This window comes from Cylas formicarius, unplaced genomic scaffold (assembly GCF_029955315.1).
Source record: "Cylas formicarius isolate icCylForm1 unplaced genomic scaffold, icCylForm1.1 PGA_scaffold_9__14_contigs__length_23061073, whole genome shotgun sequence".
In the NCBI taxonomy this organism is placed as follows: domain Eukaryota; kingdom Metazoa; phylum Arthropoda; class Insecta; order Coleoptera; family Brentidae; genus Cylas; species Cylas formicarius.
Genome location: NW_026844365.1, coordinates 4,531,227 through 4,558,881, shown reverse-complemented (window position 1 = coordinate 4,558,881; position 27,655 = coordinate 4,531,227). Strand labels below are relative to the sequence as shown.

The 27,655-nt window shown below is 36.1% G+C and overlaps 1 protein-coding gene across 1 annotated transcript; it reads right to left on the bottom strand.

Moving 5' to 3' along the window:
* LOC132707092 (uncharacterized) lies at window positions 1–27,597 on the bottom strand. The gene is made up of 15 exons (XM_060678764.1): window positions 27,392–27,597; window positions 27,218–27,306; window positions 26,909–27,167; window positions 26,488–26,861; window positions 24,948–25,194; window positions 24,659–24,845; window positions 18,178–18,440; window positions 14,462–16,418; window positions 11,030–11,900; window positions 9,232–9,675; window positions 7,426–7,562; window positions 6,441–6,586; window positions 6,160–6,381; window positions 4,826–5,484; window positions 1–1,033 (listed from the first exon to the last, which is right to left on the bottom strand). The coding sequence occupies exons 1-14, from the start codon at window positions 27,417–27,419 to the stop codon at window positions 4,862–4,864; spliced, it is 5,847 nt and encodes a 1,948-aa protein (XP_060534747.1). The 5' UTR covers window positions 27,420–27,597; the 3' UTR covers window positions 1–1,033; window positions 4,826–4,861.
* Between the last annotated feature and the right edge of the window lie 58 nt (window positions 27,598–27,655).

The window sequence follows — 27,655 nt, the reverse complement described above, 5'->3', positions numbered from 1 at the left end:
ATCAGAATTTGATCCATTACAATTTTTGACGTCGCAACATAGATGATGTAAGTGCATGTATTACTAAATACACTAAATACTCATAAAACAATAGGGATACAACTAACAGCATTGAATTAAGACATTTTTATTTACTATATTAACAATATATAAAATATATGTCATTTACTAAATTTCTAAGTAATCTTATAAAATTCTTTTTCTTTTCTCATAGGAACACATGCACTTTTTGATAATGTTGAATGGTCCTCTTGAAAAAATGGCGATTTATGACGATGGCGTTGTTTAAAAGTCCAAAAGGATTTCAATTCATTTTCGTAAATCTTAATACTCTTTTCTTTTTCCGTATTTGGTTTTTTGTTTGGCCCAAAACGCCCACTACGTGCAGTAAAATGAAGGTAAAAAGTCGAATTTTGAGAAAAATTAAAAATCTAATAAATAAAGATAACAACAACGACAAAATAGCTCGAAAAACACTACAAAAAGAAGCCAAAAAAGCACTAAACTGTCTACATCGTCTCATTGTGTCACTACCCATCATACCGAAATTCTTATCGTTTAAAATAACTGAAAGTACGTTACAAATACTCGGTTTACTGTAAAAGTTATTAAATAAATTCCAAAATAAATACAAACCACCCACATCAACAAAAGACACGTGAAAAGTATATTATGGTAGCACCTAATCGCTATTGACACCTAAACATATTTTATGAACATCACAGAATTAAACTAACGCTGCAATTAAATTGTTAAGAGAGAGAAAAACGGAACTCACACCTCCTCAACATCGGAGATTATGTCCAAAAAATATTTTTCAATCGATTTGTGTTATATAATTACTCTGTAGATATTTACAAAAAAAATGTCTTTGGTTGAGACTAACAATTACCGATGCGTAAATACTAAACGATTTGAAAAACATGTAAAACTAAAAACTATGGCCGTTATTCGAATTGATGATGAAGACGTGGTTTTTTTTTTATAGTGGACTACATCACGTGAAAGTCACCGGATATGTTCCTAAATTTCTCTGCAAACAAAAACACATTTCATTTATAATCAATTAATAATCAATATTTGTGGTACGTAAAAGACATTCACGACGACATAAGCTTTTATTTACATTTTTTAAATTAGGAGAATATTTATTGTTAATCGCGAAAAAATGTTACCACTCGGTGCTCCGAATTTTGTGTTTGTGCTGCCATCTCTCAATGAGTGGCTTACGTGTTTGGTTAGTAACGAATCTCTAATTTTAATATCTCAAAAATTCTCGTGGAGGGACGGGGGATGCAGAAGTTACGCTTTCTTTCTACTGAAGAAGAAGAAGAAATTTAATTACCGACCCATCTCTCTTACATCGGAGATTTATTCTGTCGTGATGTAAGTCAACGAATACAAAAGAAAGTGTGTCGTAAAACACAACCTGTCCTAACTTAAAAGTACATTTTGACATCAGTGACGTGCCCAGCGACGGCGAAATACAAAAAACTTCGGCCTGAATGTGGGTTTAGATGACACATTATTGAAAAAAGTGTCTAACCAAAACAGAAAACAGCGACCACACATCCACTCATTGAAATATGTGGGAAATAAGAGTTGGAAATATTGCCAATTTTTGAATTAGTTGAAGCTTATTTGTGTTTTATTTGTCCATGTTTATGACATAATCTGACCTTGATATTTTAAATTTATAGCAAAAAGACAGTTAAAAAATTTTTTTTTGAAAAGCCGTAATTTCTTAATAGCTTGGTCTCGTTAAGTAAATCATCATTCTTATTAGTAAAATTATTATTATTATATTTTTAACGAAACACAAGATAGAAACATCGTGGTACGTCATTTGCTCGCTGTCACAGTTACTATTAATCCTTGGTTAATTGGGGAGGTATATTTTAACTTAATTAAACAAAAACTGAGTTGATAGCGAGCAAAAACTTCTATACGACCGAAAGAAATGGACGCACAGTACATACGAGTAGTCCACGAAAAGGGCGGAGAGCCAAATGTCACTTGGCCACTGATATTCTAGTTCAATCATAGCTGGGGGGGTGAGCGTAACGGGAGTATTTCTTACATTCTTGGGCAAGAATTTTGAGAAATATTTAATTTTATATGCGAAAATCTACGGGGCTTAAACAACAAAATATTTTTGTATTGCCACGTATTTGCGGAACACTGTGTATAATTGAAGACGTTTTTAAAACACGTGTCTTGCTGCCCTTCTTAAAACAATTTTCTGAAATTGAGGCATTAAGCTGTAAGAAATTAATTGGAAACTAGAAAGGTTTTTTTTATGTGAACTAGGAGAAAGAACTCTTTGATTGTAAGTCACAAGTGGCGGATACTTGTTGTCCTCCTCGTATGTTATGATCACCAAAGTGTTCGCCTAAGGCTTATAATATAACTGATTAAAACTGGAATACATAGTGCGCAATGAACCTTGATAAAGCCTGCTGCAGCTCACCTTGCAAGGTAATCTGGGGTAACAATCTAAAAAAAATCGTTCTGACGCACTACTACCAGAGTTTTCCGGGCAGCCTTCAAAAAGGCCAGAATGGCCATTCTAGTAGCCAACATTCGAAACGAATAGAAGCGCGTTTTTACTTCCCTCGTGTTAGCTTATTATGGTTTCGGCTCAGGGTGGAATGCTGTTGTACTTGAGTGCTCGAAACGACGACTGTTTATAGAAAAAAAGGTTGTTTCTTTTCTCTTGAACAGAAATAACCTTTTCCAAAACGAAATACTCCCTATAAACAACGCCAACATTAGGCAAAGGATTTCGTTATAAACAAATCCCTTTCTTTGCGTATTTTCTCCATCCGCCTTTTTGGTAGCAGTCGTTTTCCGAGAACCAAAACCAAGAGACCTTTGCAACTAAAAACCTTAAAGGTTGATTCATTTTATAAGAAACGAAACGGGAAAGAGCAAATAGCAAAAAGAAAAACGCTGCATTTAGAGATGCCATTGGTTCAGAAGAAAATCTCATTGTTTGCGTAAGGCAAGTATTTTTTAATATACCTAAATATATATTTTCTTCGTCGTTTTCCTGCAAAACACCTTGCGAAAAGACAAATCAACTTCCATCTTGTTTGCAGAACGGTAAAACTATCTTGGCCCGAGTCATTGAACACGGAATTAAAACACCTTATATCTGCTCTTATCTCTAATAATGGCCACTGCTGTCCAAAAATCTCTCAACATCTTCGATCTGTCGAAGACAAAATTCCGTTTGAGATACCAGGAGTTTACAGCATTCCACGCAAACGTAGCAAAGAATATATTGGAGAGACTGGACGGAAAATATCAATAGGCTCAAAGAACATGAAAGAAATCAACTCATCAGCAGTTGCGTGCTGCAGGTAATCAAAATTCTTCTACCAATGAAAAATTCGAGAACCTACAGAAATCTATAAGCTAAACACTCTTAATCGCGACCCAGGTCTTTACTTGTCACCAGTATGGGAATCAGTCATCCGTTTATGCCCCTCAAGTCGCATAAATGATGTAAAGTATTTTGGAATATTCCTAGATAAGAACTTATTGCTCTTCTTTGGTATCAACAACTATTTATTACATAACCTGAAGGATAATGACAGAATCGCAAAATATTAAGTGTTTATTACGCTCATGTTGAGAGGAGAATTAGCTAAGGTATAATTTTGTGGGGACGGTCCACCGATTCGACTAACGTGTAATGGTTCAGAAAAGGGCCACCAGATGCATGGCCAGTATTTCCAAATTTATAGCCATGTAAAACCTAAAGACGACCTTAGAGTTCCTTATGCAAAACATAATAGAGGAAAGGCACCAAAATATGAGTTTAGCACCTATTTATGGGACCACATATTTTCTCGCCATCTAGCGACAGCGCCCTAAATTAATTCACCGGAAGGTGAATTTTTTAAAAAAAAAAAACAGCCAGGAAAAACAACATTTGCTCACTTTTTGGAAAAACTTTCTGGAAGAAGAGCAAAATCGGCAGTTACAAGAACAACTAATAATAAAAATGGGGGGATTCGGTTGTGGATCTTTCTAAGTCTAAGAAACCTGTGGCAATTCCATCAACCAAGATCAAGCCTGATAATTAAAAAAGTCCAAAATATGTTTGCCCAACGCCATCAACCTCTTCAACTTATGGTGCAAATTCTAATAAAAAGAAAGGTAAACTAAGTTCAATAACATTTACTCCATACAAAAAGCACTTGAAAGAATCCCTCACAAAGAAGCTAAAAAAAAGGAACAACCAAAACCAAAGTGTTCAGGAACAAACGATAAACAATTCTACGCTAAAAGTACCAAAACGGCAGCTCACGATGATGCAGTGTGTTGTTTTCGAAGTCGCTGGAATGTGGCGTCTCGATTAATGAATGAATCTGTCTAGGTCTCTTAATATGAGACAGTATTTTACTGGAAGCCCAAACTATCGCATGCCAGGAGCCCAATTTTGTTTTTATTACTTTACAAAGATAATAAGGATTTCGAGGAAATTAAATTTAAACATTAAATTGTTGTTAAAATGTGTCGCAGATTAGGTGCCTCTCCCTCCAGTTCTTACAGAATCCCAAGTGTACGTGGTGTACGATTTTTTAACTTTTTACCGAAAAAAAAAAAATGCTTGATAATTTATGCGCATTCAAAAAAAAATGAAGGAATATCGCGCCTGTACTTTAGTTAAAGTGTCTCTTTCCTTCCTTGTTCGTAGTCTTGGATTATTTTTTTTGACAATTTGTCGACTTGGATAATAAAGATTATTATTATTATATTATTGACGTTGCAAATAATCTGTGAATCGACCTTAACGCGCCATTTCGCTACTTACAAGGGAAATTTACGAGATATCCGGAATTGCACCGTTTCAAAGCCAAGACGGTCTCGTCATCGAATCGTACGGCTGCCTCATGCTGAGCGCAGGATGATACCCGGGAGGATATGGTCCGGGTGGGCCGAGCAGACTCTGGTTGAGCACGCCGGCTTGCAAATAATGCTGGTAGAGTTGCGAGCTCGTATCCATGAGCTGCGCCTGCGCCGCGGGCGGGATGAAAGCCCCGCCCAGCGGATACGCGGACGTCCGCGATTGGTGCGCGGCGTTCAAAAAGGCGGGGTAACTTTGCGTCACCGTGGGCTGATTGCTTTTCCCGGCGTTGCCGGCGGGGTCCGTCGGGGGGCGGTGGTGCGCTGCGGCGGCCGCCGCCATGTAGTAGTTCGGAGCGGTTCGAAAGTCTTCCAAGAAATTCGAGTAAGCGTCCTTGTCGCCGTAAAGACCCGAACCGAGCCCGAGCGCACCCGACGCAGTCGGACCGAAATTGAAAGCACTGCCCGGCACCACACTGGACGTTTTTAACGATATTGCACTGGGCTCGAGCGGCGAAGCCGACGAATTGGGCGCCACCTTGAGGCCGGTGTAGCTTTGGAATCCTTGGGACATCGAGGGGGGCGTGGCGCCCGGCACGGCTTCGTTCGGCGGACATATCGCGGCCGCTGAAATGAAACGGAATGTTTCGGTCGGGATTTTTCCGGATTTATACGAATCAAGCGGGCCCAGTAATAGGTAGCGCGAGCAGATATTTTTTTAAAGGAATCGACACAGGCTGAGAAAAATGTAGTGCATTTATTGCCTAGACAATAAAATTTTATTGGATAAAATGGAGAGATATGGGATTCTTGGTAAAGCACTCAATTGGATACAATCATACCTTTCAAATAAAAAACAGCACGTCATCGTGTAAAGTAAAAACAATATAACACAATCTGAAATCTTACAAAATAATTAACATTTTGTAACCTTTTTTATTTTTTTTTTATTCATTTGCATTCGGAATTAAAAAGTACACCAAGAACTCTCAGTTCCGTTTTTCGTTCTGTTATAATTTCTCTCATTTTATATTGATATATGATAGGATTTGCTTTTCTGCTGAATGTTAAGATTTAACACTTATGATATTGAAATTTAGTTTATTTCTCATAATCGCTAGTCTACTGTACCTTTAAACAATGCGGAGGAGTGGGGAACCTGTTTCAAGTACCCACAGACTGGCTCCTCTTGGGAGACCAATACTGAATTAATAGTTCACATGAACCTAACAAACGGTTTTTCAAAGATGCAATTCTAAAAGTGACACCACGCCCACCATTGCCACACCACTCTTACTTTACCTGCTTTATTCTTCTTCTTTTTGGGTTTCTTATCCTGACTTGGCACTTGGGGGTTGTTTTTAAGGTCGCACTGCGCTTGTAATTCATTTATATGCCTATTGTATAACGAAGGCGCGCCCTGCATCGTTTGGTTGAAATTATTTATCCCCTCCATGTTGGTCTGACTAAACATCTGAGATCCGTTTGCCATCGACTTATTGAAGATGTGAGCTGCCCCAAGTCCTTCGAAAAACCACTCGTTAGCCCGCGAAAAACAAGCATTCCAAGGCAGAGCTACCGACCTTTGTCAGAATAATACGAGGTCGCTGTTGGCTGCAATCCCGCCATCATCCTGTCCTCGCTGTTATATCGATCGACGATGTGAGACAAATTTACATCTACCGACGTACTGTTATAAGTACCCCTTGTCGATAAATCGGATTTATACCTACAAGTTCCGCATTTCTCGTTAACATTGTTGTTAAATTATCTGGTTTGAAGAAATTAAAAAGAAAACTTCATATGAACACATGTCCTACAGGGTCGTAAGGTTTCCAAAAATAAAATCTATTTTTTTAATATCTGTACTCCCACTTACCATATGAATTGATAAAATTTAAAAAAATCAACACAAATGATTAGAGATTTAAAAAAAATGAGGTACACTAAATAATGCCTCTTCACGGTATGGCGGAATTACATACATTAAAAATATATATAAATATAATTTTAAAAAATAAGCATATATAAAACATCCTGTATATTTTTTCATATTTCAATTCTAGCTAAAAAAAAATTGTATAACATATTATATAGCTATACTATATGCAATATATAAATTCCAATTTGAAAAATGTTTGCTTTTTGATGAGGAATTATGATTTTGCTTGAGTTAATAAAGTTAGTCAGTGTTATGCAGAATGTATCAAATAAAAAAAAAATCCAAATACCATTAGCTTATTTAATGGAATATTCTGTCTGAAAATTTCCTCATAATAAAGACACTCGGTATAGCGCTAGCTAACGGTATTGACTTAAACACTAAAATCGTAGCTTCAGCGATATTTCAGTCAAACATCATCTTTATCAAAAAACAAAAAGCACATATTTTCCAAAAGTCCCTGCCATTCAGACATATTTTCAAAATGGCAAAAATGAATTGACTCTAAAATATAAATATATAAAAATAATTTAATATTCTTTTATTGCCTACGGTTTCCAAGATATGCGCTGGCTTATCGGAACACTATCGAGACACCCTGTATATTAATTTTACATTCAACTTACGTTCCGGACATTTCCTGTTGCACCTGAGCTGCCAATCTTTCGGCCACACTCTCAACTGATCTATTAGAACTGTAATTGTTTCTAACTTGCTGCGTGCTGTTAAGTTGTTTCACAAATCCTGACATAGAAACTGATTGCTAAAATTAAACCAACAATTAGAAGCTCCTACGGTAATAGACTACAATAAAAAAAAATAGTTGCAAATGAGTGTCCTATATACAGGCTGTCGTAGCAAAAGAAATTTTCACTATTTTACTTCTTATGACTAGATTTCAACATATTTTCTTAACGACGCAGATAAACAAATCAAAAATATATAAAATGTGATAAATAATTTTGACGTGTTACAACACACAAAGCAAAGTTTAAATTTCTAAGCAATCACTAACAAACAAAATCAGAAATTTGTTAATAATATTTATTAAATATATAATTCTTCAATTATGTATTTAAATCAAAATTAAAATTACAAAAATTTAATGTTTGTTCAAAGGATTAAAATATTTCTGTAACCAATAGCAACAATAAAAACTGTAATTAATAATTAGTTATAATTAAATACCTGATTTCATAATAAAATTTGAAAAACTTAGTATTTTTGTATGTGACATTTTTTTTAATCGTTCGATCAATCTGCCTGGAATTGGTTTCATTTAATTCCGCGTGAATAATAAAATCTATTTTATACATTTTCGATACCCACAACTCCGCAACTCTTATAAATATGCGTATTAATTTTTATTATTATGTTTAATTTTGGACATTCTGTATAAGTGTAGACAACAACAATACCAAAAAAAACGGAAGTTAAGCCTATTTTCTAAAAAATTTTGCCAAATATGGCGATCAAATTTTTGAAAAATACAAAAACATATTAAAAATATTAATTTTATATATACAATAGGGAAAAATTTGTCAATTAACACCAAAATCTTATTGTACAACAGCCTAGCTGCTCCCCACTTGGAATTTTGCTCCACACTTGTGTTCAATTACCAATTTATAAATTAGAGCAGTTGCAGATTGTTCAAAATAGCGTCATGAGAAATATACTACAATGTAACAGATATCCGTCAATTCAAAGCATGTTGAGTGTATCAATTTCTTGTCTGTAAAACAAAGAGTAATGTTTATGTATTTATTTTTAAAATTAAACAGTAGTGTGTGTGTTGTCTTTCGGTTCCAGTGAAACAGGCAAAAACATAATGTACGTATCTATACTCCCAGAAAAAATTTCTGCAAGTAGTGGACTAAAAAAAACAATAAAATACATAGAAGAACCTAGCAAGAAAATTTCGAAACATCTATCTAAATTTGGTATTAATATTGTTTTAAGACTGAAAACACCATAGGCCATTTTCAAAAAAACAATAGAACTAAATTACGAAAAACTCAAAAATCCGTAGTCTACAAGTTGAAATGTGGATCTTGTCTCAAAATTTATATCCGACACACAGGTAGAATATTTAAAAAACCCATAAACGAACATAAAAGGGCGGAAAAAAATAAAAATTCGGATTCTAACTGTGTCATTCACTTAAATTCAGAAATGCACAACTTTATAACCTTATACCTGTAATTAAAAATCTATTACCACCTGTTTTTATATATAAGTGTCGGAAAATAGTAATGTTTCCTATTTGATAAAGGCACGGTGTTGCCGAAACAGCTGTCATAAAGTATTAAAAATTCCGAAAGTCTAATAATTTGTGTTAAATGGATTTTCATCAAGTAAAAGCCACCCCAGTCCGATTTTTCCAGAATTTCGTTTAGACATTAACTCTCCCTATAGTTTTTACAGCTTACCTGAGTGTTGGGAAGACTTTGAACTTGCGGCGTAGTGGACTGAATAGTCGTTCTGATATAGTTCAATTCCGACCGTGTATACTGTTGCTGTAGGGCTTTCGAATAGTTCACTTCGGGTCCCGAGTAACCCATGTTCGTATACTTGGTCATGTCCAATTTGGTCTGATGCTGTGGCAACGCCCTCGTCGATGCTACACTCACGGGATAGTTTGGCTCAGAATTGAAATTGGTAGGGTAAACGTTCGACTGATTCGGTGCGGCGTTAAAATCCAAGCCGGGCGAGGAAATCTGGCCGCTATTTATTTGCTGTTGGTGCTGGTGCTGGTGCAAAGACGACATCTGTTCCACAGCAGCCGATGTGGAAATGTCGCAGCTCTTGTTAAACGAATCCGACACCAAAGACTGTTTCACTCCGTCGTCTAGTTTTTTAGGAACTAAAGATACCTAGAAAGATATGTAACGGCCTTGGCGAAACGGTTCCGGTCAGTTTGGAGAATTTTCTAGGGACTTTAAAATTTTAAATTTCAATTTTTAATAATATTTTTGGTAACTTACTCAACGCACATTTTTCTATAAAACAAATTTTGCCTATTTAGACTATGGAAACAAGTTGATGAATCCAGAATTTGTTATCGTTGCATACACATTGTCTGTCAATTAATAGAGTATAATAAATATTTCAGCAGCAATTATCTTATAAACAAAGAACACAACATGATAATGTGCTGAAAGCGTGCTTTATAGTTGGTTCAAAATAGGCAACGTCATTAAAACTGTCGGAAGAGAATTAGTGAAGGAGTGTATGTTAGAAGTTTGCAGTGTTTTATGAAAAAAAAAAAAAAGATTTTGGAAAAATTATTTTCCCAATACGAACTGAACTGTCGACTGATGGTTTAAAGCAACATTGGACCATTTTCCATAGCATTGGACAAGAGCAGGAACCACTGATAAAAATTTGCCAACGCATAGGTTTCATAGGAAATTTGAAAGAAAAATCAACTGAATTAAATGTACAAAAAGATGATTTAATTGAATTGAATTTGGATGAACGAATCAGCCAAATATGACGATGTGGCATATTATTGTGAAATCATAAAGCTAAGCAAAAAGAAATGGCACATCGGATTTTATGCAAATAAAAAATAAACCGCTATCCGAATTGAGTGACCTAAAATAAATATATGGCTCAGCATTTCTGGCCGACCTTATAAAATAATATATAATTACGTCGATCAACAGGCCTGAACTAACTTGATATGGTGAAACATGGGTTCTGTGTCCAATTCCATATAACATCAGTTTTGAACATTTTGAATGTGAATTTTGAAGATATACATACGCCGTCACAATGAAACTGTGACAGTACTAAAGCCTTTTAATATGTATGAGAGACATTGACGGCTTTCATAAATTAATTTTAGATTACTATATGGCATCTTTCATTTTCTCGTGTTGTGATCTCTAGCCTACAGTTACAGCCTACTTTTACGACTTTTACAAAAAGGCAAAACAGAGTTCTATATGGAGAATTTTATGTGACTTTTATAACTATCAATTTTATTTATTTTTGTTTATTAGGATTAAGTACCAGCATACGTTGAGTGACAGAATCGTAAAAGCTGTTCAGAATTAATATGTTACTTGCTTCGTCGAGGCATGTCTCAGAAAAAGAAAAGTACAGTTGCCTAAGATCGGCATAAAGACGATAACACACAACTCTTGTCTCTAAATTTTTTTTTTATTTTTACGGGTTTCGATATAAGATGTCACCCCTTAGTAGACCCTTACCCTTACTTACCTGGTGTCCCAAGTGAATATTCCTATTGACAAATTCGTTTGAAGTGTCCTCGAGCTGACCGAGGTCTGCGTCGCTATATACCCTCTTCTTAACGGGAAACACGGGGCTGCTGCTTTTCTCTCCGTTTCCGCCGAAAACATCTTCCGCGCCGTGAAAAGTTTCCACGCCCGGGGAATGTTGAGGATGCGGCGAGTGCTGGGAATGCATGTTGGGCGAATGTAAACTAGGGGAGTGTTGCGACTGCATACTGGGAGAATGCTGCGAGTGGACGCTGGGAGAATGTTGCGAGTGGACGCTGGGAGAATGTTGCGAGTGGACGCTGGGAGAATGTTGCGAGTGGACGCTGGGAGAATGTTGCGAGTGCATGCTGGAGGAATTTTGCGAGTGAAGGCTGGGCGACAATTGAGGGTGAGGAATCGGCGAGTGCGGAGAGTTTTGATTAACAGGTGAAGCTTGATTACTGGCCGGAGAGTTTGCCGGATGGTTCTGGCAAATTTTATTCTGATATTGATCGGTTAACGATTTACTGGTGTCGTAATAGGCGGGACTGGACGTATTGGTATTGTACGGCGGCGTCGGATTGGTACTGGAGTAGTTGGGAGTGTGGGTATAGAAAGGCGAGTTGGCGTAAGAGTACAGGGAACTGTGGGTGGTATTGGGCGCGTACACGTGTTCGTTTGACGGAAACTGCGAGTAGGGGCTCTGCGGATTATCGCGGGGACTACTGGCTTTGTCCGGGCTACTTTTGTTTGACACCGTGTCCTGGTAAAAGCCCACTCGAATCTGGCCATTGAAAGAAGGATACGCTGCCGATCTAGGAGATATATCCGGGCGAGGTGACGCCATGATAGGCGATGCACCTGAAGGCGACCTATAAAGCGAGAAATATGCGACGCTTCAGCCCTTGAACCTTGAAATGGAGTGGTTTTAGCATACAAATTTTTCAATCTTACAATCTGTACTGATTCAGCAATGGTACCTAATGGTGACAGTTATTGAAGTTCTGTTCATTTATGTTCTTAACAATTTGTCTACATTGGTTACAGTGGGACAAATTTTAAGGTGTTCTGCAATTCTTGAAAAAAAACATACCTTAACCAAAAACGGAGAATTATCAATTTCCTCATTTATTTGTTCTTGACAAACTTCAAGCATGCAGATCATTATGTTTCTGTATATTTACCCAATAAGCAGAATGTAACTATGCCCTAATATTAATAATACAAATGCCGTATAATAATGAATGTGAACCCTATTTCCGTCCAAGCTTTATCGCCAGCAAAAAGTAAGCAGGGAAAACACGTAATTCGATATCATTGTAGCATTAGGTGGCAACATTTTGTTTTTATATTCACATCATTATCTTACAAAAAGTTTGAGGACATTTTCTTAAGCTCATGTACGGTCATGTAAATACAAAAGTTTGAAGATTTTTGATCTGTTATCTTATGCAAATGTCAGAAAAAAAAAACTACCAGCGCAATCTGTCAGAATAACAGCAACATCATTATTTTTAAATGTAACTTTTTTTTCCTGATTTCATTTATTTATTGATATTTCATTTTTAAGATATTTAAGTTTAAAAATAATTATCGGTCGACTTTTGGACAACGGCCATATTGCCTTGATAGCAACCATATTATCTATATTCGCAATTGTTTTAACAATGTACTACTTTTGACAACCAATCAAAACTAAAAAAAAAATCCGCAGTGTAAGCTAAATAACTTAAACATTTCAAAGTAGAACTTAAGTTATGATGTCAAGTGTCGTAATAGTACAATAATTTACCTTGGAATTAAAGTAATATATTGAGGTCTTCATCAAAATATTTTTCTATTGTCCTGGTCTTCCGTGTGACGCTATTTCGTTCCTCAAAATTGTTTAATTACATTTTTAATTGAATTTATTGAAAGAACTCTTCTACCGATATTCTTTTTTGACCATATTATGACCGTTTGAATAATATAAGTTTATTATTTGGCGTTCGTCGTCCTCAGTATAACCCATTTCAATATATACATGAATCAGACTCGGACGAAGATGATAACTAGTTGTTCTTCCCCTTCTTTGCTCTTTGTATTATGGGTTTTTGTTGTTTTCACAACACTGGCAGTTTTTCGAAAATAAACCTATCTAATTGATATTTGTTAAATAAATACGCCACCGCACCAAATTGAAAAAAATCTCATTCATAACGGAATAATAATATGCACCTAAGTACTTGGCATTTTTTACGAATGAGTTTTTAAGACCGAGTGTCTAGTAGGCTCTACCATTTGTATAGTTAACGTTCACGTTGCAAAAACCCTTACAAAATAGAATTTTAATTTAGTTTTTAAGGTTGCATATCATTTGCATTGCATTTGCATTTTGATTACGTCACTATACGTGACCTAATTTCACAATTGCAATTTCACAGGACGCAACTGAAGGGCAAGCCACATAAACCTTGGTCACCATTGAATAGAATATGAACCCAGAGCATGGCAGATGTGCCTACTCCTTGTACAGATGGTGCACTACCTTATTGAAGACCGCCCTGGAACAACTTGTGGTAGGACACCGGAAGGTTTCCTCATGGCGACCTCAGAATCAATAGCATATATAAGTGTCTCAGATGTCGGTTTGTAATTGTATTTGTTTATTGTGACGCATAACACAACAAACAAAGATATGACGGACAGCAGTTTTAAATTCGTCTGACGCACGCCCATGACGTCACACGGAGCTGAAAATTTAAATTTAACTTATGGGATATGATATGATATGAAATTTGTTAATTATAATTGTTTGGGGTAAAAAGCAAGTTGCTATTATATTTGTAAAAACCAACTACGTAAAAACTTCAAAAAATCGTTTCGTTTTGCTTTACAAAATAATAATAAAAAAATTTAGGTGCTTAACGATGATCCGTGAATGTTAAGGATTTTTTTAGTAAAAATCAGTCTATTCTATACATTATATAGATTAATTATAAATGTACAGTTTGACAAGGTTTTAAAAGCAAAGACATTTTTTTTATAGAATAGAGATTTTATGGGCTAAAATTAATTCTAATAGCTATTGCAAAGAGGAAAGGCGGCTGTTACTTTAATTTAAAGCGAAAAAAAAAAAGAAATCTAACATCATAAAAAGGAGAGAATTCATCAAAATGTCAAACTCTTTCGAATGTTTTTCTCATTAGGGAACCGAAACAGCATCAAGTCACTCCAAAAATGTTTTATCCCGTTATCTGTATCGCGGCCTGTCACAGGAACACCGCGTTTTGATAAAAAATATAATCAGCAAAAACACAACGCAATGATATCTTATTAGCGATCCCTTCAAATCAAGCCTTCGCGTGACGTTAGTGACGTGACCCGTTGGCTCCGCCTACATGCGCAACGTCATATCGTTGTTTGTTGTATCGTGATTGCGATTGATTCATACCTGTGTAGCGGAGACGGATAGGGGGCGGGATAGGCGCCCCTCTCATCCATCCCGACCCGAGGCGAGTCCAGATCCTGACTGAAAGACGACCTCTCCGATACGCTGCTACCCGTACTGATCCTCCTCTGCCTCGTGACTGGCTGCGGACTATCCAAACTCGGGGACGGGTCGGGGGGTGCGACTTTTTCCATTTTCCCCCCAACTTCATCCTCGTTAGCATCACTTTTCGCTTCCGACTTCTTTTGAACGGCGGGAGCTTTCGGAGCGCCGAAAGCTTTGAACCAGGCGCTGAGATTGGGCGTCGCTTCGCCGCCGGTGATCGGCTCCTGAGCCGATTTGCCCGAGTTCTCCTCTTTGTCGACCTTCTCCGTTTCACCTTCCGACCTTCGGATCTGATCCTTAACCAAGTCCGGCAGATTTGCGTCTTCCGTCGCGGCTTTCTCGGGCGAATCCGGTTCCACGGCTCCCCGCTCCTCCTTTTTGAGGTCGTCGACGAATCTATGCTTTCCGAAACTGTCCAGCACCGACCCCAGACTCAATTTCGGCGCGTTCGTGTCGGTTTTCACTATGAGAGAGTTCTTGGTGTCTTTGATTTTGGAAAGGGGACCCAGAGGGAACATCTCGTCCACCTTGACGGAACTCTGCACGCTGGATATGAGGTTGCCTTTGCTCTTGCCCGGTTGCAGCCTATCGATGGTCCTCTGGATTTCTCGCCTCTTGAAAAACTTGACCGGATCCCTGAACGTCTTCTTTTTCACCTCCTTGGGAACCGGACCGTCTTTTTTGACGCTCAAAATTTTGTCCACCTTTTTGAGTTCCGTCTTGTTGGTGCTGCCGAGCAAATCGAAATCGTCCAGACCCAGGTACGACGGCGAATTGCTAGCGGAGCTGAAGTCCGCGAACTTGGGCGTGTCGTCCAGCCATTTGTTGATATCTTTGAGCGTCTGCTCGGTTGCTATACTCAAAGCGTCAAAGTTGGAGTGGCTCTTTGGCGGTTTCGGCACGACCGGAGGCTCGGGCGCTTGATATTTTTTACCGCCGAGCTTTCTATCCGATTCGCTCTGGATGCTCGCCTCCTCAACATCCCCACCCCTTTTGGATTTATGCGACACTTTGTCCTTGTGCCGCGGTTTGCTTTTGTCGTCTTTCTCGACCTTTTTGTTTTTATCTTTATTCTCTTTGAGATGATCGTCGAGCTCAAACTCAAACTCGCATTGCTTCAGCCGGGCTATATCGTTCTTTGCCTTCAATTTTTCAATAGTTTCCCTCAGCTTGTTATGCTTGTCCTTGGGTTTGGGAGAAACAAGTGAGGGATAATCGACATTTTGCTTCAAACACTCCGGAGAGAGAGTTATTATATCATCGCACACGAAGTCCTCTTTTTTCCCGGACTTTTTTGCCTTCACCGGCTCCTCGCCATCGTTGGGCTCCTGAGAAGATCGTTTCTTGCCTTGCTTCCTCGGGGCGAAATCGAAACGGCTATCCGGGCTAGAAGGAGGTGGACTACTGACGTAACTCCTCGCGGGACTGCAGCTCGGGGCGGGGCTACTATTCCTGCACGGACTCGACCTCTTCTTCTTGTGGGTCTTCTTCTTCAAACTCTTGTCGTCTTTACTTTGTTTCGCTTTCTTAACGTCGGTTCTCTCTTTTTTCGTCCTAGTCTCCTTTTTGGATTGTTTCTTCGAGGCCTTTTCGCCTTTTGGGTTTTCGGCAGACTCCACCGATCGAGATCGCTCTCTTCTGCCCCTTTGATCGGAAGATTTTACTCCCCGATCGCAATGCTGAGAAGGAGATTCCGACTTTTTCTTTTTCCCATGTTTCCCGACATGGTGATCTTCCTGTTTCATTTCAATATTCTCTATCGTTATCTCCTCGTCCGACGAAGACGTCCGATCCAAATACTTTTCCGTAGCCGTTTCGAACACGTGCAGCAAGTTGTCCACCATTTCGGTGTATTCTGGAGGGGAAAAAAATTCAATTGTACCTTTAAGCTCCGTCAACGCGCGTGACCAAACAAAGGTGGTTGCGGTGTGCACTGACTTTAGCAAGATTTTCGATAAAATACGTTAAAATTTATTATTGAAACGGGTTGCTGGAGACGGTCTGGGCGGAATATTTCTGATATGGATCGAGTCCTATGTTAAAGATTGGAATATATACAGTCTGGCCAAGATAAGGACGTCTATCGTGCGGACATTGGAAACCATAAAAGATGCAAAATTTACAGGTACTGTTGAGGAAACTAAAAAATTCTCAGCAAGCCCTTATTTAAAAACTTGTGGATTATTTTACTGGAGAACAAAATGAATGGAAACCGCTTTTACCCTTAAACAATGCGAGTATTTAATGATTCCATACTAGAGACCATCTCATTTTTATGAAAATTATTAATTATAAAAAAAAAATGAAACTCCCTTGTTCCAAACGAATAATATAATTTGTAGCACTACTTCTTTGCGCCAAAAGTCGAAAATCTATATCTATATTTTTTATGGTTTTTATATCGAAAAAATTCGTTCATTTTAATGACCACTTTTCCACCTACTCTCGCAATTTAAACATATTTCGTGAATATTTAAATGAGGTGGATTGCTAGAATCGGATCAATAAAATGAGTTTGGTTACATTGGTAGAGAATGTGCAAAACTTTACATAGTAGTCCCTTTGATAAGTCTCAGATTTTTCGACATATTTTATGCCCCCAATAAAAGAACGAATTTTGCAGCAAAATTGTCCACTCTGTAGAATGGTAAGAACTGGAAATGTGATACACAAAAGACCATAAAATTTTGCTCAACGCCCGAAAATAGCATCGATCGTTTTATTGAACCAATTCTTTTCTAGAGCCATTAAACTCTCATTTCATCAAAAAAAATATTGGTGAAATTTTACCTTTTGATAAAATAGACAATGATTAGTTTGGACAAGATGGCGCTCCCGTTAACAATTCCAGGATATTATCTAGATATCTAGAGGAAACCTAGGCGAAAACGGGATAGGCACTACTGGCCCGGCAAAGTGGCCGGCGAGATCATCCGACTTGACACCATCAGACTTTTTTTTTACCGGGTTAAAAAAATGTATAAAACGCCACTCCAAAATGAGAACCGATCTTATAAATAACATTAATGAGCCCATAAAAAATGAAAATATGTCAGTTTAATGTGTTTACTTTGCTAAACTTGTTAAATACATATAGAAAATTGTTTCAAATTTATTATTTGTTGCTGTCAATGTTTGTTTCGTTTGTTTTTCTAGTCGGGAAAAATACATTTTATCATTTTCATGGCAGCATCTTAAACATGCGTTTTCTACTTGGTACCCCACGCGTGGAATTTATTTGGACTTTTAAATTTAAAACGTAAATATCTATTTTGGGATTTTTAGGAGGGTCTCCATTGGAAGTTTTCGATTAAAAACTTCCATCAAATAGTTTTTTGTTTTGTAATTTTTTTAGACAAAATATGTATTTTCCTTATTTAAATTGATTGACGAAAAATGAAATATGTAAATTTTTGAACCCACGCAAAATTGGAAAAATATACAGGGTACTTTATTTAAAATAAGAAAATTTATCTCACTTCCTGTAAAACCGGAAGTGCTATTCAATTGTTTTTTTAACATTACTAAATTTCAATGTATTCATTTTTTTTTTGCATTCATCGCTTGGCTAGTAATTTCATTACGACTTAAATGACAAATTAATTATTATTTACCGTTTTCTACTCCGTTGTACAGTCGGCAGTTTTCCACAATCAGGTGGAAATCGCTTTTAAACTTCGCAAAGGTTTTGTAATAACCTGCGTCGAGCCGATCCTCCATCCTTTGCAAGTCCATCGGTTTTCTAACTATGGAATAGTAATTTGGGGCATATTCTTCCTCTACGGGATCTAAAAATGGCCACGCGTCGTCATGGTTTTTTACATAGTCCAGTATTTTGTGCATCCCCACTTGCAGATCTTCTTCCGTCTGTTGAAATCTAAAACGAGATATCCAAAAGTGGACATAAAAAAAAAGAATACGGAATGGTAAATACAAAAAAGAACGACTTTTTTACAACACGTTAAATACTTCTTTTGGGATTGTGTTGAAATTTGGCAACGTGATTTGTAATGATATGGAGTTCATTTTGGTTCCATAGTCTATTATAGAATGTCGTACGGTAATACATTGCAAAATTCTTTCTTTTCATCAAGTGCAGGTAGTACCACAGAAATTTGGGTCAATTTATGGGTTACATCCATATATTCTGACTTGCCATCCGGTTTAATGCCCTATGTTATTGGATTGCATAGCTTTTATTGCCGCGTGAGTGTCGGTATAGATCGCAATTGTCTTATGAATCTTTTTCATTTCCATTCCTCTTGCACAATGTTCAATTGCGGTGAGCTCAGCTTGGAACACTGTTGCTAACTTCGGAATAGACATTTTTTGTTTTCGTCCTGGCTTCATATATTTAGCTCCTACTCCTTTGGTTTTTGAGCCATCTGTGTATACCAGCCCTTATAGGTGGCATTAAGTAAGTATAAGCACTTTTTTTGTTGGAGAAACTGCGAAATTATGTAAATAGAGAAGTTGTGCGCGTACTTTTTCCTGTAGAGAGCTAAAGATACTTAATGTGATTTGATTACATTTTTTGGATTGAGATGCGGCCATAATGGGTGTTTTTGTTCGATGTATAGAACTTTAAGTTGGCATTAGTGTCCAAGATGGCGACCGATTTAACAGCTGTCAAGTGATTTATTCTGTTTGGTTTGGCAATTCATCATGAATAGACTCACGCCTGAACAACGCTTGCAAATAGTGCAATTTTATTTCGAAAATAATGGTTCTGTGCGGAATACGTATCGCGCACTACGTCCATTTTATCGTCGACAAAATCGTCCATCAGAGCAGTTAATTCGATTAACCATGGAACGTTTTCGCACCACGTTTACTATTATTGATCACTCGCATCCCAGAGACGCCGTCCGGTGCGTACAGAAGAAGCTATTGCTGCTGTAGAGCGTAGCATTGAGGAAGACCCGAATAAGTTCATCCGCCATCGAGCACAGGAATTCGATCTGTGTCCATCTACTTTATGGAAGATTTTGCGGAAGGATCTTGGTTTATGTGCTTACAAAATCCAACTCGTGCAAGAATTGAAGCCAAACGATCATCAAGTAAGGTGTAGATTCGTCGAATGGGCCCAAAACGAATTTTGTTTAGCGATGGAGCGCACTTCTAGTTGAATGGCTGTCGCATTTGGAGCGAAGCTAATCCTCGAAGTGTATGTCGAAACACCGTTACATCCAGAAAAACTGACCGTTTGGTGCGCTTTATGGGCTGGAGGAATCATTGGTCCGTACTTCTTCAAAAACGATGATGGCCAGAACGTTACAGTTAATGGTGATCGGTATAGAGCTATGATTACTATGTAAAGCAGTATACTCTTTGGACAACTTCAAATAACTGAGAGAATGGATTGGGGTAATCGTTTTTTATGAAATCACATTTACAAGAACAACTGAGTGTGTGTGTATATTGAAGAATTATTGCTAATCTTCCGGTAACGTTCTACGTTTTTGTTATTTAATTTAAATAAGCCACTAAAAGGTCTTTATTTTACTCTTGAGCTTTTTTCCTTTTCGAGCGAAAAAACAAAAATCATTAAAATTGACAAAACGTATTTTGATTAAAATTTATTTGTTACTCTTGTGATTATTTTAAAATGACTTCTTCTTTTGGGTAAATAGGCATTTTACAAGCAATTTCTTTCAAATGACCCAGAAATCAAAGCCCAAAGAAAAAAATTTGTATGCTTGTATAACAATGATGAGTGTGATCGACACAATGAGAATGTGCGTCTTTGCACGTCCCCTGTAATACATATCTCTTGCAGCGGGGTCTCTATGGTTTCCAGAAACGGATTGATAAATAAATAAATCTAATTTAATCAAAGAGATATTGCAGTAAAATCTGTAAAAGTTAATTCGGTTCATTTAATCAAATCATAAAATTTTGTCTTACTATGGTATTGTCCTGTTAGACAACAATTAAAATAAATCAATAACTCATTCTTCAGAATCGTACACCAATCACAACTCAAAACGAAAGTAAAGAGCTTCTAAGATTTTATGGCAAATTGTCTGGAAAAGATCGAAAAACCAATACGATCGCGAAATAAAAAAATAGAGTTATGAGGAAAATAATCTGAAGCATAAAAAAAATCAAGGTCATCTTCAATATTTGCTTAATTGTAAGAATGGACCAGAAGTGACAATTTTCTTAACCAATAAAAAGAGAAAATGCGTTTGTTTCAACAAAAAAAAAAAACAAAGACCAGATGGGCTATAGTTCCCCAAACTTAAAAATGTTCTAATCTTATTCATTCCTAGGTATGCGAGCTTCACTGTCAACCCCGTGAAATTGCACTGTTGAATGAACAGGGCAAGTCAAGTAACAGGCAAATTATTCATTAATTTTTTTTATTCAGTAATAACCATAGAATTTCTACGAAGAAGCATGAAAATGACCAATTGCTTTTGAATGGGATTATCCAAGGGTGGTCCGTAATAGAAAATATATTTATGCCTACCTGTGTTTAATATTCTTCGGTTTGGTATACTACTTAGTTTTATTAGTAATCATTCTTATTTCGTGTGTAATACAGCGTGTGTTGAATCGTGTGCGAATTACGCAAAATACGTGCGAGTTTAGTGTATCTCAGGAGATGCTCCCGCGCAAATGTAGAAAACACTATTCTATTGAGACTAAGGAAGTTATAAACAATGTTTATTTGACTCTCATTGAACGTAGTGCCAAGCAAGTATCTTTAGAAGAAACGGCCACACTGACGAAAATTCCAACATCAACTGTATGGCAAATTGTAAATAATCCCATTTCAGCGAGGAAAGAAAGAAGCGATGCTGACATTTTATCGAGTGTAGATTAAAGTGATCCAAATATAATGCTGCGTAAAATTTACCGGTTATACGAGGAACAAAGCGTGCCTACATTAAATATCTTAATTAGGAGGCTTGAAAAAGATGAAACCGGTGTTAAATGTGGCAGAACTACCTTATGGAAGTGTATTCAACAAAGGTCAATTATTTACTTGGATGAAACCTGGTTCGACACTTAGGATACTCCGGAAAAGGGTTGGGTTGACTCAACTGATAAGTGTAAAACAAACGCGACATCAAAAAGAGGTAAAAGAATAACTATTTCGCATGCTGGCTCTAAAGATGGTTTAAACTTTCTCTGTCTGCGAAAAATATTAAAGATCCTTCTCTGGATTACCATGAAGACACCACACCTGATTTATTTTAAAGTTGGTTTAAAAACAAACTAGTTCCAAACATTCCTCCTAATAGCGTCATTGTAATGGACAATGCAAGTTATCACAGTAGACAGTTGACTAAAACCCCTTCCTCATGTGACACAAAAGCATCAATCCAAAACTACATGTATAATAACGACATTTATTTTCAAGAAGATTATACCAAAAAGCAACTAATTGAGGTTCTACAAAGCTTGAACCTACAAAAGGAATACGTATGTAATAATTATGCAAAAATTCTATAGAATAGAAACCAAAGTTTTTAACATCAAGTAGGTAATAAAAATAATTTTTAATTTTATTTTAGATTTAAACAAATAAATATTGTTTAACATGTTTCCTAACAAAACATAATTAAATAATAAAAAATAATTAAATTCTAAGCAAAGTACGGACCTGTTCGGCCATATTTCTTATATCTATGAACAGACTTTTTACTTTGACACCATAATGACAATATAAACCATATTACAACCCAAAAACTGTAGTAGATAGTTTTAAATTTTTCGTGGCGTGACTAACTGGTCCTTGCCACAGTTGAGACCGACCAATTCGTATTCTGCCATTAGTTTTTTGTACCTCGATTTCTGCAGAAAATCGACTATAAATTTGCACGTTCCATCGCCGAGCGGCCTCCAAATAACACTTGAATAAATTCAAAAATTTTAACGATTGTATTTAACTTTAAAACGTAAGGAAAAATAATGTCTCATGAAATTCTGTTCGCAATTAAAATGCAGATCATTTTTGAACTGTTGATGGTACCTTGGACATTTACGGCGAAATGTACATGGTTTTAACACTGCGACGTTGCCGATTCTTCGCAAAAGTGGCGTCAACATTAAAATTTTAAATGGGACGCCATGTATTTTAATAATTTTTCAAAGAAACTTCCCCAGGCTACTGTAATACTTTTTATATAAGTTCTGGATTCCTCCTGCGTTAATTTTTGTTGACTCAAACTTGCTAACGTTTCGCCAACCATCCTTTTGGCTTCTTCAGAACTTGACTGACCCAAGTTTTATAAAAAGTATGTATATTATTACTTACGTTAATTATTTTCTTTTTTTTTTAATGGAATACCCTGTATATTATCACGTATTCTACGAGCAAATGAAATTCCCTTTCTAATAATATATTATGAAAATAGAAAATATGAAAAAAAAGAAACTTTTGCCAACGAGAACACAGAACACGACATTGTTTTTAGTAGTCTGTGCCGAGAGTCGTTTCTAGCTTGCGAAAATACATTAATTAATATGGGAAATAGTGTTTTTCGTTTAAATTTCTTCCTTTAAGTTATCCACTGAGCGGTAAAATTAAACTTTTATCAAAGCCGACTTGTAATATTCCGCTAAAAATATTTAAAACAATAGTAATACACACACAGTCTCTAGGAAAACAATAACACATTTAAAAAGGTCTGGTAATGCTCCTTACAATTTAATGTTATATTACCTAATCACTTTTTTTTTTATACTTTACTCACTCTAAATATCTATGTTATACAGAAATATAATAGAAAGTAATTAATAAGTCTTTTTTACCCTGTTTTAATAATCATGAAAGCCCTACACCAGATATATGACGAAAAAAAAATCGCTTTCAACCTACCAGCTTTATAGAATTACAACGAAGAATAGTAGTCCAATAACTAGTGCCACTTTTACATTTTAAAAATGAATACAAGCTTCAATGCTTCTACTATTAAATTACTTAACTATTGCCTTTATTAGTATAGTGCTCAACAGTCTGGAACCATCTTTATGCAAGGCATATTTATAGAATTGAACAAATACACAGAAAATTTCTGAGGACAATGAGAGTTAGAAGAAATCAGGCAGATTTTAAGCTCATTAATTATATGGTTGATTGTCCCATATTATTTTCTTCATCGATGCTCTCAGTTTCATCAAAAAATACAAAAATCGTCCCTTTGGGCGCACAAATGTTGATTTTTTTTGACGCCGGCTTTAATAGTATTGTCAGTTTCTTTTGGAGTCATATAAAGTCTATAGTAATTTATTTACTTAAATATTGACACTTCTGTTTTCGTTTTGGAATGTAAGGGAATAATTATGATGGAATAATCGAATGGTTTATTTTAGTTGATTAGTTCTATTGGTACATCTTGTACTAAAAGTTGATAAGGTCAGTTAATAAACAAATAAAAAGACCAAAAAAAAAAAACAAATTTAAAGGTATATAATCTTGCATTCTTCCTAATATCTATCATTCATTTATTGTCAATCAATAATTCTCCATTTTTTTAAGCAGAATTATTTCAGGAACAAAACACGCCCTCTTTTGGCTATTTGTCCACAACGTTTCTATTTCCTAAAATTCAAGAATGGTGGGAACAAAATCCCAAGACCTTTGTCGCAAACCTCAGTTGTTGCTCTCAGCAACAATTGTGTATTATAGAGAAGGCAGTAGAAAAACATATTAGTCATAGATCATAACCTATCAAAATTTATTCCACAGACTACTTCTGCCATAACAAAAAGGTGCAATTTTTTTCAAATATGCGTTTTATGTTTAACAAAAACAACTGGAGAGTCAAGAAAGTTGTACTTTTGGTGGTTTATTCAAAGTAAATAACAAGAATTGCAAAAAGGTGAGGTTAGGCTTCACGCGTTGCTAAATCATACAGGGTGTTATTTTACTAACATACAACACATATAATCTATTTTTTGTGGCGAATCTCCAGCCGAGAGTTGGCGCATGATTTTTTTTAAACACTCTGTATATAATACACGAAATATGCCTAGAATTCCCGAAGGAATTGAAAATGCAATGAATAATTTTGCACATTTCTATAGATAGCCGTTAAAATATCCAATTGTAACCTAAAATTACTGTTACGAAAAACTCACATTTCAGAGGATTTCAACTTCTTCTTGGTTTTGTTGGCAGTAGACTGGATGACTATTTGTCCGTCGGATGCCGACAAAGAGTTATTGGTTTGCCTGCCGATGATCGTAGGCGTTGTGGAGCTGGAACATTTTGAAACCTCGTCTACCAATTTATCCAGTTTTTTTGTTTTCTTCTTCTTTGAATTGTCTACAAACAAAATTATTTTCATATTACAAAATTTTTAGTTCTTAGTTAAGTTTACAAACCACAATCTACTTTATAAACTAGGCAAATATTATGATAACTCACCTTGACTACTAGTAGAGCAACTAGAAATTTTCCTGAGCCTTCCTCTACACTTTTTTTTGCCCCCCATATCATAACGATTCTCGGAACAATCGCTTACTTCCTCCTGACCTTTTTTATGCTTCAGGTTCTTTTCCTGGTGCTCTTTCTTTTTATTTCCCAACTGTATTGGCTTTTGGCTCTCTTCCACACAATTTACCACATCTTGAAGTTCTTTGCTTTTGTTTTGAGTTGCGGTCGGTGTGGGATCCTGGAGAAAGGGATAAATATATCTTTTTTTAGTTATTTCGTGTCTAACGGGAAAATTCCAAAATAAGGCAAAATTTTTAGTAAATATGGGGTCAAGCAAAGTACCTTTTACATATTTTAATGTGGCAATCAAGAGCATTACAAAAAAGATATCATTATTAAGTTGTATTTTGGATTAAGTTAGATAATTTATTTATTTATCAACAGCTAACTGGAAAATATAAAATTAAAGATAAATACATATTAGAAAGGAAGTACAAAGACAAACATTAATAACTTAACTAATTAATTAATGTTCAAAACCCACTTTAATTAATGTGCAAACCTGCTCGCGAATATGGCGAAATTGATACACCTCATGCAACTATGAATGACCGTAACATAAAGTAACATGCACTTTTCTCCCTCATTTGTTGTTTCCCTAGAGATTTAAATAGGATTTGGGCATATATTAAGAAAAAAAATGTAGAAAAAAAAACACCACAACCAAAGTGAAAACTGTTAGCAGCCACATTGATTGTTAAATGCCAAAAGGTATTAATGTTTGACTATTTATTTCAAAAGTGCTTCAATTATCCACCATAGCGCACTAGGGGAATATAGCCAAGAGTTTGGGACAAATATTATTGTGCAAATTCCTCTGTCCACCTCTAGGAGGCATGATTTGCATGTCATATAAAAATAGGTAGGGAAAAACTATAGTTCTATTCTATATGTTGCTGATTAAAATGAAAACACAGGTATGCCAATCCAGAGCTTGTTGCGTCTAGTTGCTATTATAACCAAATACAATAAATAAAATTTGGCGGTAACCAAATGCAATTTGACTTTACTGTTTTTCCATTTTAATTCTATGACATCAAAACTGAAATTTTAATCACGACATTGACACCTTCGTTCCGTTACTCCTCAATATAAAGTTTAAAACAAGCTCCATTTTGGAGGTATTCTCCTCACCTAAATAAAGAAAAATGGGTTTTTCTATGGGACCACAGCAATTGCGTCCCCTAGCAGAGAAGATGAGGAACTTAACAATTTCTTTTGTGGTACTTCCCAAACTGCTACAGCTAATAGTTGCCAAGGCATCTATGGAAAAAATTATCATACCAATGACGACAGATTAAGTTCGGTGGTTGGCAGAACAAAAGCACACTGTTGATTAAAAAAATAAATTCACAAACTTGCTCCCAGAAATCAACTAATAAAATAAGTAGAAGGAACCAAGTTTTGCTTTAGTCGCCCTTTTTTCCCTTGTCTTAAAAGGTTCTGTCTAATATGTATGAAAATGTCTTACTAATTTTTTAATACGATCAGATACTCTTCTTGGTTGGGTTTCCAACAACCTTCTTCTCGCCTGTCTCTCTTTCTCCTGAAAAAGTCTGGGTAATTCGGGAAGAAAATTTTTACTGAGAGTATGGTACAGGGCCCTCTCGGCTTTAGAAGCAGAGCTCTTAAACTTTTTCGTCAACTGAATCCAGTCTTCTTCTGTGAAACAAATCACTTGCCAGATTGATTTTTTCTTGTTATTTTTTGTTTTGTAGTCTTCGCGGTAAAGGCGGGTACCATAGAAATACCAATAGGCAGACTCATTGCAATCATATCCGAGAGGCTCCACTCTTAAACTATCAGCTTCCAAATTTTTTAATTCCTCTAGCACATCATCGGCATCTAAAATGGATGGAAAATAAATATTGTCACAAAAATCTTTGACTCACCTAAACGAAAATCACATAGAGCATGTAATATGTCAACTTTGGTCCTTAATGGTAATAGTGTAAAGTCAATGTCGGTATTAAACGGATTATAACGATCGTGTTCCTGACATTTTTGGCGAAAAAGACGCCTCAAAAACATTTGATAATTAAATGTGGATATTTCATTGTTCGGTAAACAACCACTGAGTAACTTGACTATCAGTTCTTGCAGCCAAGAAGTTTCTTCAGTTCCATCCGTAAGTAGGGCTTCTTCGAGATCCTATATTAAAAAATTGGTGGGTTGGTGAATTTGGATATTTGGATATTTACCTCAATATCAAAATCCAAGAGATTAAAGGCAGAACGAAACAAAGAGCAGAAGTGAGCAATACTTGGCACCTCCCACCATGACTGTATATCTTAAACAAATTAATGCAAACATAAGAAAATGTTTAAACAAATAAACGCCGAAATAATAAACAGAATGAAAAAATAAAAACACACCTAGGATGCTAATGAAAGTTGGAAACATAACCTGTTCATTGATCAATACATACAAGGACGCAAATATTTTATACCTAGCGCCTAATACTATATTCTACCATAGTTAGTGATATTTTGAAACAGTGTTTGGAAAATGATAACAGACTTATTGTATTGAGTTTTTGATTTTTTTCTGTTGTCATACATCAAGCGTCAAACAAGCTTTTCTTTTTACTGGACAGATGACAGTACGACAGAATTCCCAGAAAAAGATTGTTTGTTGGG